The 17239-nt window shown below is 42.0% G+C and overlaps 1 protein-coding gene across 1 annotated transcript in view; it reads left to right on the forward strand.

Moving 5' to 3' along the window:
- ptgfrnb (prostaglandin F2 receptor inhibitor b) overlaps positions 1-17239 on the forward strand; it is a 47309-nt gene that overhangs the window by 4767 nt on the left and 25303 nt on the right. The window contains exons 4-5 of the mRNA XM_026301845.2: positions 5157-5564; positions 8040-8468. Of these exons, the coding sequence (XP_026157630.1) occupies positions 5157-5564; positions 8040-8468 (837 nt within the window). The remainder of the gene's footprint in view (positions 1-5156; positions 5565-8039; positions 8469-17239) is intronic.

A 17239-nucleotide genomic window follows, 5' to 3' on the forward strand; every position in this document is an offset into this window, starting at 1 on the left:
ACACCCCATACACACCTCAACAAGCTCATGCACTAACACACTGATGGAGCAGATGTCAGGTGGGAGTACTTGGCTTGTGTCAAATGAGGGTGATGAAGACAGTGAAACAAAGATTGAGAGATGAAGAGAACGAGCATCATATGGCATCAAATGAAGGCAGCACAGGGGGAGAAATGGTAACTAGTGGTTTCTAGTGTCAAAGAGCCTGTGATGATGAATGATAGAAATGAATTAACTGCCTTTACTGGCCTGAGCTAAAGTCTAATTTACTTGAGTTCACAGCAGATTTCCCCAAAATCCAACAGTTGTTGAGTTTCTGGAATTTATTTAAGTTGCATTTCAGAGTCTAGACCAGCCAATAAGAGCCTTCGATTATACACACAGTCTGTATCTTTACATCACTGTGGGCAGGCTATCAACCTTATTGCAGTCTATAATAAGAGCAAGGAAACTTTTACTATGCACTTAATGTGCTTTATTCAGTGCATTAAAAAACAGTATTAAATATAAAACAAATCTGTCATATAGAAACACCCAGTTATGTCTATTCCTGCTCTAGTTCACAGCTTTTCCACTGATAATCTCCTTGATTTCTGAAGAGAGGAGCTGGTTCTTAAAGAACAAGAGATCTGGGTGTCTTTTGCAGGGCAGAGAACAGAGGCTTGTGTATATGATGGAATATGATGATCAAATGCTGGAGTCCCATTGCTCTCTTTTGCCAGCTGCTTGATTCAGCTTGAGAGTCCAGTCCTCGTTCAGGGGCCTCTCCTTCCTAAGGCAAAGTGTGACGGTTTCCGTACTTATGTATGTCAACAACTTAACATTCCTAACATGGACGTCCCTTCTTAGGTTGTTGACATGCACCAGAGTCCTACATGGCGTGATCAGCTTGTTGCATTCAGAAAGTGTCTACATGTTTGATTCCGGTATCATCTATGTGCAATTTGGTCCTAATGTCTTTCTGCCTTGGTCGTGAACGGCTGTTTTCTCATTGCCAGATTAATAATCTATTTTTGCCTCTCTGGTACTTTCCATCAGCGCTTTCACTTTTGACATGTCCAGACAAAGTTTATCACACATCTTAAATCAAACATACATCATCATTATTCTTAATAAAGCAATGACTTATGATTTTATAGCATCATAATCACTTTTCCCTCTGACTGCCTCGATTTATTTATGATTAACATGTTTTGACTTTCAGATATCTTTAGATGTCTTTTACTTTTTCAAAATAAAGGTCCTGTTCAGCCTCCATCTTCTTCCTCAGGTGTGCTTCTGTTGCCGAGGGAGACTGTCATGGTTCCTCACTTCCTTCAACAGTCTTTTCCTCTGGCCTGGTTCTGGCCGGACTGTTTACTTTCTCTCAGCCTTTCTCGTCTCTACAGAGTTTGTCGGGCCTGTTTCTGCTGGGGGGCCTGCAGGGTCTTCTCAATTTACCACTGATGTGTTTTTCTGGCCTCACTGACACTTGTCCAGGCCTTTAGGTGCCTTCATTAGTATATTTAGCATTAAAGGTTTAGATGTATGACCTGTGCTGTGATCTGTGACCTTATCAAGCTGATGACAGGGTGGTTGCATTGAACATGCGATGATGACAGAGTTATCTGATCTCACTGCCAACTCTAAGTCAACCATCTCAAGTTAAGTTGAACTCAGGAACTGCTTTCTACTTGAAACTTTCTCTTCTTTTAAACTCCATGTTTCAGGACTTGATCTCCTGAAGTGGGAACAGCAGCAGAAATGAACCTTAGTTATCTGCATATGAAGCACAGCTAACCAACAACACAACCTGTTTTACAAGAGCTTAACTGTCTGCATGACTCATCCTTTTACATGTCAGACAGGAAGGGAGATATATTTGTTTAGCACCTGGTGTGACTTTTTAATATTTAACTGTGTTTAACATGACCTGAAAAGCACTAATAATGCTTTGGTCGTTCCACGCAGAGATTAGCCAAGTGTGTTGTTCGAACAACTCACTTTCCCATGTGCACACAAACATGCATCATGGGCAGGCTCCATGTAAACAGGTTTAATTTGGACCCTTTTCTGACAAAGAAACCTCAACTCAGCAGTTTTCTCTTATTGTAATTGAGTTTCTTCTTCGCAGTTTGCAATTAAATGCACATCTTGGTGACTGTATAGATTTCGAACTGCTGTTAGCCCAATGGCAAACACAGGATATTAGAAATGATGGTGTTTTAGGGGCAGTTTGTGCCATGAATCATCAAATGTGAGAGAGAAAGTCAAGAACGGGGATTGTCTGACAGCAGGTTAGTTAGCTCCTTAATACACCATCATGTTCAGCTGCTTCCCAGCACGGCTCCCCAGACACCTTGTTATATTTAGACCTGAATTAACTAGGCAGTGCTGTTTATATGTGTGTTGTGTATATGGGGAGCATATGTATCAGAGCAGTGTATTTTGTGCTGTGTGAAGGGGAGAGTGTTTGTGCTCCACACAGTCGGCCGTTAACAGAGATGAGGAGTCGGATTTGCTGCTAGAGGGTCTGTACCAGTCGAGACTTGTGCGTTACATTCATGTCACACACACACACAAACACACAAACACGGCTTCCATCAACACGCCGAGGCTGTTTGGTTATGTAAGAAACAAGTGAAGTAGAGGTCGCTGAGGGTTTGAAAACTCCTTTCAGGCTAATTTTAATTGATAGAACAAAACGCAGATTATTCGTCCTTCCTTTATTTGCCACAGACACTCACGTCACTGCAGCAGCTCTGACTACGAGTCTTACTGGTGTACAGTACTGTGTACAGTGTATACATGAAGGATGAAGGTAATTAAACTGTGTAAACCTGATGCGCTCTTTCTTCTTACATTCAGACATCAGCAGTCTCCTGGAAGCAGCTCGACTTGCTGCATTGTTTTGTACCAAAACAATCCACTTTTCACGATGCAGGTTCTCCAAAGTATAAATGCAAGCTAAAAGAAGACACTGGGAAAAGTATATAGCTAACTAAAACATAAAACTTCCCATACATGGCCTCTGGATGCTTTTTGTCCAAACTAGTTCCTTTTCTGATTCACAGACAGATCCTCCCTTTTTCCACCACCTCTGTCTTTTATACTAATCTCCAGCATGTCCATGCAAACATTAATTGCAGGTCTTTCTATCAGGAAGCTGATGAACAGTATGCATCAGTAGTCATTCATCTCTTGGTACTTCATGTAAATTAGCCTCTATAAAGAAACTGTATTGCAGTATTTGAAGTTTTATTTACCATTTAAAGATGAGAGCATTGTTTTCTTTCTGAGCGCTTAAAAATTATGTTTCCCCACAGGACGTGAATGTGGCACGAGCCATCTGCCACTTCTTGGATGCATTTGTAACACGACTAGATTTATCTTCCAAAAAGGATTATTCACCATTTATGTCAATAGACTTTTATTTGCAGTGACACAGTATGTATATCCTCAGATTATGAATTAAATATCACATCTGAAGTCAATATATAGATGAACCCGGCTCTTATTTCTGGTGACATTTTGTGTTTTTATATCAACAGCATCAAAATAAGTTGATGATGCTGATAAAAACTGAGCCTGTAATTAGTGTTTAGCACTCATCCAAAAAAAAAACCCTGAGCTGCCACTTAGTTTTATTATTAACCCCCCATGTCTTCACTGTAGACGCGCCATTTGTCAAAGCATCTAATGTCTTTTCCTTCACTTTCCTGCTTGTGAAAAACTGAGGTAAAACTTATTTTTAATGCTGTTGTGAATGCATTTGAAGTGGAAGTTGTGCTCCCAACAGGATCTCCAGCAGTGATAAGTTCCTCAGTTTTTTAATTTCCTCTCACAGGGTGACTCACGAGCCGGTTTTATGTGTCAGAACCAGAAATGAAACAAAGCTGCTCTGTTAAAACCTGCTCAGGCTCTTGAATGTGACTAAACTCAACCTGGAACCTTTTCACTATCAGAACTCAACAATCCCAGAGTGAAAGGCTGCAGGTAAATGTGTTGGTGTGAGGCAGAACCAGTTACCTGTGCTGACAAGTCAGTGACCTTTATGAACACTCCTCTGGGTGTGTTTCATACACACACCCAATTACAAATTTACAGCTTTATCTGGTGCTGTTTGTTTGTTCTCCTAGCTTTCCTTCTGCCAGTGACCTTCACAAGAGTACATGCACCCCCACCCCCACGTCTTCTTCACCAGTCTGACATAGTGGGGTAGAAATGTGACAAGTGTGGAACTGTCAGGTCTTTATTTTAGGTGTCAAATTTTCCCACGTGACTTCCTTTTGAAGTCGTTATTTTTGTTTTTACATGGCTGTACTTCCCTTTCACCATGTCTCTCCTTCATTACCTGCATGCATACAACATCAAAGTACTGAGGGGATGAGGAAGGTAGAGCAGCACAGGAAAAAGCTTAACTTGCTTCACTTGATCACATGATGTCATTGCTTTTGTTTTCTGCAGATTTTTCACACATAAAAAGTTAATTGGTTTAAACTCATCGCTGCCGTAAACAAGATCTTCTTGCCCTCGGCTCAGAATATGCCTCCAGTTGTTGACGATGAAGAAAAAAGGGTGTAAAATGCGAATACGGTCCAGCAGACTGTATGAGTGCTAAAAAAGAAAAATGCTTATGGTAAAATTAAAAAATAACACCTGACCAGAGTTTTTTGGAACAAGAAGTTTGATTAGACCTACACTTCAAAATGGTTTCACAGCAAAATCCAAAAGTAGATGAAATCAGCCCCAGTTAAAACCTAACTATCTCGCCACGTCAGTCACTGCCCACTTCCTGCAGTTACTTCCTCATCACTGGAATACTTTCACTGTGGAGTAGCTGCAGCAGGTGTTGACAGAAAAACAAAGAGGTATTTATCTGTCCTGTACCCTGATAAACATTTTGCAGCATTTAGACATTCATTTCTCTCTTTATTATGTCATTTAAAGCAAGTTAAATGATTGGAATCTGTCAAATATGTCCTGAATGAAGTGAAGGTGAAGGAATGAAAAAACTTCGGCTCATGCTGAATTTGTGGTGACAATACTGTGCATGTTGGTATGTCGAGCTTTTAGGTCCTGATCTTTTAATTTGTACTGTAAGTAGTGCTAGTCACCTCGTTGCAGTGTTATTAATCTAATCCTTTCATTTTCTGTCTTGTTTCTTTTTCTGTCAGTCATCCCCAACACCCTCAGGGTCACCCCACAGCCCCCACCCTCAAAAGTCCCAGAGGGGAATGACATCACACTGTCCTGCAACGTCACCCATGCGCTGACCCACCCTACGTACCTGTCGGTGTCCTGGTCAGTGAAGAGCGGAGCAGTTTCAGAGGAAATCTTGAGCTTTGGTCCTCAGGGAGACGTAATTACAGGGGCCAAATATGCCCGGCGCTACGCTGATGGAGGCGTCCGACTGGCCCCTGGGAAGAATGGACTGTTTGAACTGGTGATATCCAGAGTTATGACGTCTGACAGCGGGACATATATATGCACCGGAACAGAGTGGACACATGAAGATGAAGGGAAATGGATAAAAATCGTGGAGAGTACAAAAGAGATGGGAACTGTTGAAATTATACCTACAGGTAAGAAAAACCGAGTCGTAGCAGCACAGGTTGCATGTATCATCACACAAATATGGAATAGATTACCATGAGCTTTGCTCATGTTCCCTGCAGGATGAGTTGCAGTAACTTGTGATGCCCTGACTGATCTCCTGCATGTTAACTAAACTAAGAGGGTGAACATGTGGATGTTACCAATTAGCCTCAAGCTAAATGCTGCTGCTGTGCCTCAGTGCTGTGTCCCTGAGCCATACTGCCAGCACAGCTTCAGAGTCATGTTCTTTCATTCAAGCCACTGCAAAACTGAAGTGTCACAGCTTTAAGACTTCAGCAGAGCTGTGGTCTTGTAGTTCATTAAAGCTGGTAGCTGCACTGTTTACACTGGGGATTGAGTGTGGAGGAAGGTGTGGGCGAAGTCGTGTCATTTTATTAGATTTCTTTTCACTTGACATCCTTACAGTGTCGTTGTTTATGTGGACAGCTTACAGACGGGGTTAGTTCTCTGTACGGTGGTTGGATGTTGTTCTGCCTGTTATAGATTAGAACAGGTTCATTAGACATGCAGGGTTAGAAAACAGACCTTTGACTGGAAGTTGCAGTGATGAAAGCCATGAATCCAATAATCTCAGTATCTGCTGTGTTTACAACAGCAGAAAACTTTATTCTTCCTTTAACATACAAAGTCAATGTTTTGTTCCAGCTTTAGCTTCATGTATGTTTCCTCCACTTTGACCAAATTTGAAGCGCTTGTCTCCAGCAGCAGAGAAACATGGTAGCAGGAAGTAAAAACAAATCCACTTATGGTAGGTGAGAATATTGTTCACATTTGATTAGTGATCAAAAATAATGCTAGTTTGTATATATGTGATACAATGTGTATGTGCATTCTGAGTGTAATAACTGACTTTAATAGTTAATCATTAGCTCTGTAAGATAAAGGTGAAGTGTTCTGTGGTTTACCATCACCCAGAGGTGAAGTGGAGCCATCCTGCCCCAACAGACGCGTCGGTGTTACTCTATCCTCTGACCTGAATTTAAGTCTTGACAAGTTGTGTAGGTATAGCAGGGTTGACTGGGGTTGGGACTGAGGACAGGACAGTACCTGACCTGAAAGTGCTGCCCCAGTTCTATTTATTTATTCTGTACTATTGATTCCAGGAGTAAAAGGTTCTTTGAGCATCCCTATCATTAATTATGGAGTAGTAATCGTAGTAAGAGTTGAATTTGTAGATAATTTCCCTGGGGGCAATAGATAATCTTCAAATCTCAGTTTAGATGCTTGATAAAAGAGGTTGCTGCACTGTGGGTGTTTGTGGTTTTCTGTGCTGCTGTGTTGGATGCAGAGAGATACTGGAAGAAAAACGAGGATGAGTGGAGACGGGAGAGGACGTGGGAGAGTTCTCCCTCTGTTCTGTGGCTCTATTTTAATGGCACCCTCTCCTCTTTCTTCTCTTTGCCTCGCTCCGTCCCAGGAGGCTCGTGACCCTCACAGTCTAGAGAGGCCCCTGCACGCACACACACACATGCACTCACACACTCACACCCACGCACACACACACACTCACACACACTCACTCACACTCACTCACACTCACATCATTCATTGTGGTTGCTGTGGTCACCATATCTTATATCTTTCTGGGTTAGCATAGCCTTCTAAGTGCTGGAAAACACCCAGTGATTTGTAATAAAACCACAGCACACACACACACTCACACACTTGGCCTCTGGCTCATTGTGTCCCAGTCAGTTCATATTGACTTACTGACTTGAGTAAAGAAGATGAGAAAAGTCAAACAGAGTGGGCTTTGTCCCCTTTGTCCTTTTCCAGACACTATACTGAGACTCTTCCCCACATGCTGCTAACTAGGTTGTTACTGGAGACCATATCGAAGCCCTGATCCAACTGTTGGTTTGAAGATACACTGAAAAGACTGACAGCTATTGTTAATTAGCCTGACTTCTTTTCTTGGAATGGGGTTTGAAGTGCTTCTTAAACATCCCAGCTGAAAGAATGCTTTGGGAAAAACACTCCTGTGCTTCTCTCTAAATCTCCGACATTTATCGATGACTATTTACATTGTAGAGTTTCTACTGTCTAGTCCAGTGTAACATTGTCTTTGATGGTCTTCTGTTTAAGAGATCCACATTATTCTTACTTTGTCAGTTTTTCATCTCCATGTCATGACTGAATAGGGTGACCTTTACATTCAGCTGTGCACATTATCCAGAAGAAAAGCAGCAAATATGTACATTTAAGAACCTCAGACTAGTGACCTTTTGGCATTTTAAGTCCATTTTACTCTAAATAGTTCGTAGTTAATTTATATAATGACAGTAATAGATACAGATTAAATATCAGTTATGTCAGTCAGCCAGTTAACAACCAAGCAGCCAAGCACTACATGTGAAACCTTGTATATTGTTTCTGCAGTATGTGTCCCGTACACGTAAGGAAGGAGGAACTGATGCTGTCTCTGTCTCTGTCCTCTCAAGGTCAGTCCCTCACTGTGACTGCGTCGTTCTCCTCCACTCCCCCCTCCACCTCCCTGCAACTCTCCCCTGGCAACACGCTGACCCTCGTCTGCACCATCAGCGCCGACAACCTGCCCGCCCTCGCCCTGGAGGTGACCTGGCTGGCCAATGACCGCGACATCATCACCATGGAGCGCAGCGGGGTGGTCGTCTCCAACGTGTCCACGAGCGCAGGGCAGGCGAAGCGAGGGGAGGCCAGCCTGGAGCGAACGGGAGCCGGGAAGTACAGGCTTGGTGTGAGGGGGGTGAGCGTGCAGGATGGAGGGGAGTACACCTGCCGGGTCCGAGCCTTCATTGACAAAGGAGGAAGGAGCACTGGAGGAGGAGGAAGGTGGCACATGGCGGCCGAGAAGAAGTCCAGCCCTGTGACTGTGAATGTGTTGCAGATCAGTGAGTGAAGCAACAGCTTGTTTTTTCTTTCTGCATGTCTGTGATCATCATTTTCATATCAGTTAACCAGGTGATGGATGAGACATAAAGACAAAAACTATTATATAGAAGTGAGAACTTGTGTTTTGTCCATATGAACAACATTCATCAAAGACATGGACGTATTTGCGGACAGTCCTGATATCCAGCATAGTGGAGAATTGGGGGAAAGTGTTGACAAAGTGCTTTGTGTGTGTTGTTTCTCTATGGTTTCATGTATTGTGGCTGTGTAATGGTGCCTCGGTGCCACAGATGAATCTGGAGTCTCAAAGGGAAACTCTTTAATCCTCTAGTCAGCCTGTCGACTCCTGCTGTGAAGACGATTGATTAGTCATGCCTGTCCTGCTCTCTGCTACCTCTGGGTATGCTGTTGATGTGTGTGCGATGCTCTGATCCTGCCTCTGAAGAGCAGCAATGTCAAATACAGTCGACACAGCAATCAATTACTGGCCTGGTGGGTGGTCTCTGTCTGTGTCTGCCTTTTTCTCTATTTCCGTCTGTTTCCACCGTGTATTTGAATCCTACATTTGCTCTGCTGTAGCTGGATGTAGGTGGCTTGCGAGGTACTATGTTGGATATGCAATTAGATATGGAGTTAGTGGCTTTGTTTCCTCTTAAACGAACACAACGATAAAAAAATAGGATGCTTACGTTTTTCTTTAATTGGAATCTTGAAGGAAAATTCTGGCGAAACTAAATTGGTTAAATCAAATCACCATCTGTTCTCTTTGACTGGTTTTTAAAATTTGTATTTTTATTTATTTTACAGAAATCCCCTCTGGTTGAGTGTGACTGTGTGTGTATGGACATCCAGTTGTTCAGGATGCGACTTTGGTTTTTAATGTGCTCAAGTCCTTTATGCTGAATACTAAGACAGTGGAACAGTCTCTGTGTGCAGACTGACAGTTGGTTTAGGCCTGGATGTGTAATTTGTTTGTGGCTGAGAAACACACCTTGAAGAACAAGCAGTGTTCCTGTGCTCTTTCATTTGGCAGCATTAGGGTTGGCAGTGGGGAGGCAGTGGTTCAACTCCCGACATGAATTTCAAACACAAAACAACATCCACGTTATACATGTAGTGCAAACTGTGCCTGTAAAAAATAAATATTAAAAAGCACAGTAATTGTGCAATCGAACAGTTGAACATAGTTTAACATTTTGAGAAATACCAGTGTTAGTTTTAACATGACGACACAGTTGAAGGGACGGGCAGATAGATCTGAACACCCGCTGCTCGGATGGCTGATAAACTCCCAGTTCCCTTATCTCAATGAAAGAATTGGACTTGGAATTAATACATGCTTATTAGATAATCACTTTCAGTTCAGCTACAGCTCTGTGTTTAATGCTTTTGGGAATTCCCAGGAAATGTTTTGGCAGTTAAGTCTACTGTGAGCTCAAGAGCCCAAATTCCGGCTTATTTCAAGGAGCTGTGTTTCTTTTTTCTTTGTTTTAGGCATGAACAGAATAATAATGGATATTTATGGAGGCCAGTTGGTTTTGGTGTTTCTTGGCCACAGCATTGTCAGCTCAGATAAGAAACACCTCACAGAGATTTTATTTTTATTGTGGCACATTCGACCAACATGTCATTAATTAACTAATCCCTGCATAGTTTGACAGATTTGGCACATAAAGCTCACATTGTTGCTGATCACTCAAAAGCTGCTGTCTCCTTTTTATTCAGTGATTTGTGTTTTAATCTGTCAGCGAGTTCGATCTGGAAAAAATTATTGTGACAGTGACTCATTTTGTGCAGTTTCCCCTTCTTTTTCAGCCTCATCCGCTTCTTTGGAGAATTTTAGTGGATGTGGTTTGGACAGATCAGCTGTATTTGTGTTGTGTTTTAACGACGCTTTATATTTTGGTTCACCATGACAGTTAATCTGGTGACGTCATTAATTTAAAAAAAATAAATAAATAAATAAACACTGTGAAAGTGCTGGATCATCATGTGATACCAAATCGTTGCACCAAAGCAGACTAATATAATGAAAGCCTTTGCTTTGAGAGCCCCGCCACACCCAAAGAAAACTCCAGTTGCTTTAATTAAATCAAATCAAATAAAACAAGATTACAGTTATGATGATCCTAATGTCACTCCAGCTTTTACTGACTGAACGGGAAAATTTCTAAATCATATTTCCAAAATTGTCAAATTAAGGTTTGTCATCAAAAATCTTTCCATTTGCTGAAATACAGTCAAAGTTATGGCCAAGTGAAGAGTAAAGAATGACCCTTGAAGGATGAAAACATCCAACATGAGGGTTAAAGAGTAACTCAGATTTGATTTCCTACACTGAGATTACAATAAAATTCCTGTGGGTTGACCAGTGGAACATTTTCAGTATGAAGCAGCAGCAGCAGCAGCTTGAAACCTTCAGCTGATGTTTGAAAGTCAGAACGGTAACGTAGGAGTGCAAGTCAACTCCAAACCACTGAGGCTCACTTAGAAGTTCCAAAATGACTGAGAGCTAAGCACAAACAGACTTTAAACAGCTTCGTGACAGCACACACGTGTTGAGCCTGTGGGGTTTAGAGAGGCCAAACATTCACAGCTGGTGACACCCAGCCTCTCTCATCCACGGCACAACATCCTTTTACAGGTGTTTGCCCACATGGACTGGATTTCTGCCATTTTGGTATGGTCACAGGCAAGAGCCTGTACAGTATCAGTACAGTATTCTCAACAAGCACTGACAAATAAACATGAAATGCACATCATAGTAGATGCGGTTCAGCCTGGAAGTGTTCCTGTCCTTTTTCTGCTGTGGTTGCCATCCCTCCCTGTGACCTTACCTGAAAAACTCAAACATGATACCGCTGCTCGACACTTGGCTGTGGATACCAATACAGTTAGAAAACTTCAATCAAAAAGCAGTGGTTATCTGGTCAAGAACTGCAGCTCCCGTGAGGATTTTGAAATTTTGCAGAAGTGGTACAAGATTTTTACAGTTATCGAACCACAGTAAGTTCAGAAGGGAACTGTGCTGTTTCATTACAAGAAACATCACACAGACAGCTCCGGGATGATGTGCTGCAGTGGACACGTACGTGTGTAGACAACTTTATTTAAAGCCAAGTCAGCCAGTCTTAGACGACACTGTGTCACCCAGAGCCTTCAGTTAAAATAACAGCTGTCTCTGCTGGATACACAGACGATGCCTCAAGGATCCATGTTACGTTTAGAAATATCAGCCAGGCATTGTGGACGCTCACACAAGATCAAGTTAGAGTGAGAGCACAGCTAAAAGATCAGAGAGCATGTTATAACACATTTTGTCAACCTCTGCTATGTTGTGTGTGTTTAAATGGGTGATAACGTGCACATTATCTATATATGTGTGTCTGTGTCTGCTGGGTGTGTTCACTGTGTAAGAGGGGAACCTGGGTTTGCTAAATCTTTCTACAGAGCGCGCGCGCGCGCACACACACACACAGACTTCAAACACTGGCTTTATCTGTGTGTATGTCCCACATACTGAGAGTATGAGGCTGTTCTCACTGGTAGAACGCCTACATTTTGGCCGGAGGATATACATTCCTGCTTATACACACACATATACATATATAACATGAGAACAATGTTTCTCATTGACTGTAGTTCAAGGATTTCAGTCTCACTCCTCTTTAAGTATTAGCTTCAACTTTATGTGTGTGTGGTGTGTGTGTGTTGTGTGTTGTCAACCAGTCAGGTTCTGTTCTGTTGATTTGTGGCCTTGAGGGTTGCCCCCTTTACCCACGTTGTTTTGCTACAAGCACAGCCTACCAGGAAGCACAAAAAGAGCTGGAGAACTTGTTTAGGAGCTTCGTACAGCCAGCACCCAGACACGCACGAGTTAACTTGTCTTTCCCTTAGCTACATGTCCCCTATGTGCACGTTGTTGTTACCTGGAATTGTCAATAGATAACTGCTTGTACTTGATGCAAACTCATATTCCTTATCTTTCAGAATGTATCAAAATATTTCTGAATATATATTGTGTATAAGGTGTGTGTCTGTGTCTGTGATGTACATAAGGCTCTTTGTACATGTTTACTTTGGCTGTGGGTTTGATCTGGAAACACAGCAACGTTGCAACAAAGTGGACAGCAGGATCCTGAGCAGTCAGATACTCAAAGCTATCCTGATTCTCCACATCACTCTACTCGATAACCTGAAGTGTTGTCTCATTGTCCGGAGAACTGTGCACACAGTCAAAGTCCAACCAGGAAGTCTGTAACTGCTGGATGTTTACAGGAGACAGTTTATGTTATAGTTTTACTGTTTAGTTTTAGTTTAATTATTTAATTATTATTGATTACTCATGTTTTCTTGCCTTGTCTGACACGAGTTGACCACCAGTATCTACAGCTTCAGGGTTGTGTCTCTCCTCAGTCAGTTCACATGGTCTCAGATAAATATTGGAAATTCTCAAGGTGACGACCTTCTGTGACCATGGGGGTGGAAGACAAAGAGCCAGTTAAAGTAATTAATTGATCATTCACTTGTTCAGAGTGCTGGGATTGCATTTCTGTGCACCCTGGCTGGCCTCATGCCTCACACAATGAGGAATTCAGTGACGTGTGGATCTCTATGCAGTTCAGCTGCTCCTCCATGCTGAGAGAAGCCAGTGGAGGTCACACCCCCACTCCCCTGGAAGTCTTCCAGCTTGGCTGAAAAGAGACCCCGAGACCCCAGTGCAGACACCCTGGTGGGGTCCTGGCATAGTTTGACAGCTGACCTGTGAGGGGCAGGTGGAGCTGGAGGAAATGAATGGAGGAAATGATATGAAGGAACATGTAGTGCCTACTAGCTTTTTCTGCCCACATGTTGAGGATCCTCAATCCCAGATTGCTCCTGTTGTTTGTTTATATGGGACAAAAATGTAGGACACTTTCAACATAAACATCTCCCCAGTGAATATGATGTAAAGTGATAATAACTGTAGTTAGTCTTTGTTCTGTGAGACTGCCACCTGAACAAGAGTTAACTGTAGTCAACTTAATCCATACAGGATGAACAGCATGACTTCGTGTTTTTATTCCCTAAGGAAACACTTTGTCACTTCCTGAAGCTTTCCAGCAGTTTCCTTAAACCAGTGAAAGTCTATCCTTCAGTGAAATTTAATGCAGCTAAATTAAGGAGGTCGTTCGTAGCCACGGGCTCCATGGAGCTGCAGTCTGTGTTTTTGTGATGTTTAGCATCTATACTATTCAGTGTTTCTGTCCTTTTGGAGAGCTCCCACCTTCATTCACTTAACGAGCACAGTTTGTCTGTATGGAGTAAGTGTTTTTCAAGGCGCCTCCTCATCTATTATTTGAGGAGGATTTATTATTTAGCCATCCTGTATAGCGTACAGGATGCCGGGACAAGCTTGGCTCATTTTTCTTTGGTCCTCTACAACCATGTAACGAAAAATTTGCTTGCAAAGTGATAGTGATTAATAATTTATACAATGCTGGGTAATAAATCTCACCCTGCAGTTCTCAGTGGGATTAAACATTCAAATATCCTGTTTTTTAATCAGGTGTTGAATATGTAGAGTGATGCCTCTGTCTCATAACAGTCTGAACCATAATACGGACAGTAACAGATGACTGTAATGTGCCAGCACATAGTAATCTAAATACATGTTGTGTTAGTTGTAATCTGTGAGGTCGACAGTACACCTGTTTGGTGTGTGTCATCCCGTGTGTGTCGTTCCCTCCGTCCTGGGACTCCCAGTGTTGACTGAAAGGAGGAAGGGCTCAAGTGGCTTATTCGTGTCTGGTTTTCCTATCTCACACACACACACACACACACACACACACACACACGCCTGCACACTCCTGTGAAACCAGAGCATTGCATATGCTTTCAGCTGTATTCACACAATACAACATGACTATGCTCCTGGAAACAACTAACTCTGCCATGGCTGCAGTTCAGCTCCCTGCTTGGCTCTGTGGCAGCAATACTGCCCAGACTGGAGGTTCATGTCCTTCAGTTCTGCTTCCTAGAACCATATTAGCCTGGCACTTAGCCCATCTGTAAACAAGCTCAAGCTGAAAACACACTGACCAAACGAGTTCCAGTGGAGGCCCGGCTCCACTCCTGTTCAACTCCCACTGAAACATATCTGCTGGAGGCTGCACGTCCTTGTTTGGTGCTGCACAGAGAGAACGCATTTGTGTGTCTGCATTAACCCACTTAGGGCCCTGGGGCAAAACCGGTCCCCTCTGACACTCCTCAACCTGAAAAAACTAAATTATTGGTAACAGTTCTGAAAGTGAATCACTTGGCTTTAATCATGTAGTATTTATTTTGAACTGACTCCTCACGCCTCATAAATATGAACTTTTTTTTCTGTTTATTATGATGGAAAACTGAATATAGTTTTGAACTGTTGCTTAGACGAACCAAGATGTTTAAAATTAGCTAAGGGAACTTGTTTCACAATTTGCTGACATTTATAGACCAAATAATTAATTAAGCAGTAGATTTATAAAGAATGAAATTAATTACTTGTTGGCCTGCTGTAGTAGAGCTTTCAGACTCTAATTTGAACAACCAATGTGTTTGCTAATGACAAACTCTGAGTAGCAGAAAAATAATATCACAACGTTTGAATCAAATTATTGTCTCTATCACTGTGACTGCAAGCTAAGAGTCTAACTAAGAGAAGCTCCTTAAAATGAACACATGCAGAGCGAGGCAGATGAAAGCAGTTTGTTTTGTTATTGACATTGACCTATTTTTCACTCTGTCTCCCAGAGCCACACACTAATAGACTCATTTCTTCTTTTCAAAGCTTGTTTTTACACAATTTCTGCTGTGCTTAGCTGTGCACTGTGGAATGTCAGAGATTAATGCGGCTAAATGGATAAACCTGCAGGACATAGTGAGGTCTGTCTTACAGGTCTGTAATGCTTTAACCAGCAAAAGGCTAATGGACCTGGCAGTGGTTAAACTGCCTTATGCAATGGATTGACAACATCTGTGTTGTTAATGGTTCTACTGAAAAGCAAACTAACTAATCACAAAATCAGGCCCATTTAAACAGACTGTGATGATGTCCTTATGTCTGACTTTACCTACAGTAAGATAAACTGATCTACTCCCCAAACTCCCTGTTACAAATCTGACCGTTTCATTTTGCTGTGCAAGAGGAAACGTTAATGCTACTGTGAAACATGGAACCACCAATGATGCTCCATTTTCATTAATGTTAATCAGTGGTTTTTATAGATTAATCCAAATCTGTGAAGTTACACCACAGCCTAAAGTGATGTCCTCCACTTCTCTGACTCTCTGAAGTTGACTTTGTATTTATTCAATTATTAAACAGAGATGAGGAGCAGAGTTTCACACTGGAGAAGCTTTATTCATTTGGTAAATGAATAAAAGTATTAAAAAGTATATGCTTTCAAAGCCAATGGGCCAGCTGCAGTCTACTGTGGTACAGTGTCAGAACTCCTCTGCTAAATAAGGCAACATTTCAGTGTGAGAGGAAAGGTGCATGGCTAATTGGCAGGGAAGCTTCACACATTCTCATTGATCAAAGTGTGTATGTGTGTGTTTCACAGCAGATGGTGACAGTGCATGAGTCAGTGTGTGTGTGCGTGTGTGTTTGTGTGGGTGAAGACCAAATGACATCATTGCAAACCCTTGCTTTGCCAAACGGACACACATACTTGTAACTATAGTGTTTTTGTTGTGTGTGTGTGCTGGTTAGTGGCATCTATTGCCAGTGTACTCTGGTATATGTCAGTGACTGCTTGTGTATATACATATATGGTATGTGAGTGTGTGTGTGTGTGTGTGTGTGTGTGTGTGTGTGTGTGTGTGTGTGTAGAGTCAATTGGACATCTTGTGTGTGTTTCCTGTTCAGTGACGCATAAAGGTGCAATCTGGATGTCTGACTGAGAGGACCTGCCTCACCACCTACAGCAGACACACACACACACACACACACTATTAACACTGTGATACACACCTCATCTCACAACATTAACAGTGTTATTTCAGGTCTATTTCTGTTGTCTGGCTCCATCACAGAGCTCTATTTACAGAACAAACACTATTCACTTTGCATTTGTCTTTCGATTCTGGACTATCCTGAAGTGACTAAATGTGGTGACTGATGAAAATGACAACCCTCTTGGCATGGAAATCATTTCTCTGGAAGCAGCACAGTAACTTAGTTTAGTAGGTTTCAGTTAAGGTAATTAAATAGAATATATATATATAGTGCTGTTATTCTGCACAGAGAAGGAAAAGAAACTGTCAGTAAATAACCAAAAGGAGTAAGATTTGCATATGCAGTATCTATAGATCAAAAGTATATGAATCTATATGTACTAGTTGAAAATTTTATTCCAAAGTCATGTCCATTAATCTGCAGCTATAACAGCCTTGACTCTTCTGGGAAGATTTTGGAACTGGGTTTGCTGGGAGTGAGTTTGGACACTGTTGTTGGGTGATAATGCTGCATTCATGTCAAAAGACATTGTATGGGTGAGATGGGAATGATTGCCATGTTAGCGACTTGCAAATGTTCACACAGGTGGCCCACTGTATATATTGGCGCTTGCAGAGAAAGTCGGAGTTTCCCAGTCATAATTACAACTTGGAAGTTTACACCATTATCATTACGACATGAATGCAGAATAAACCCTGGCTCAGTCGGTGTTGCACCTAATCCCAAGGATTTGTTGTGCTCTGTCTACTACAATACCCTGCCTTTCAGCAACAATTGTTGGGGTTTGCA

This window comes from Mastacembelus armatus, chromosome 2 (assembly GCF_900324485.2).
Source record: "Mastacembelus armatus chromosome 2, fMasArm1.2, whole genome shotgun sequence".
In the NCBI taxonomy this organism is placed as follows: domain Eukaryota; kingdom Metazoa; phylum Chordata; class Actinopteri; order Synbranchiformes; family Mastacembelidae; genus Mastacembelus; species Mastacembelus armatus.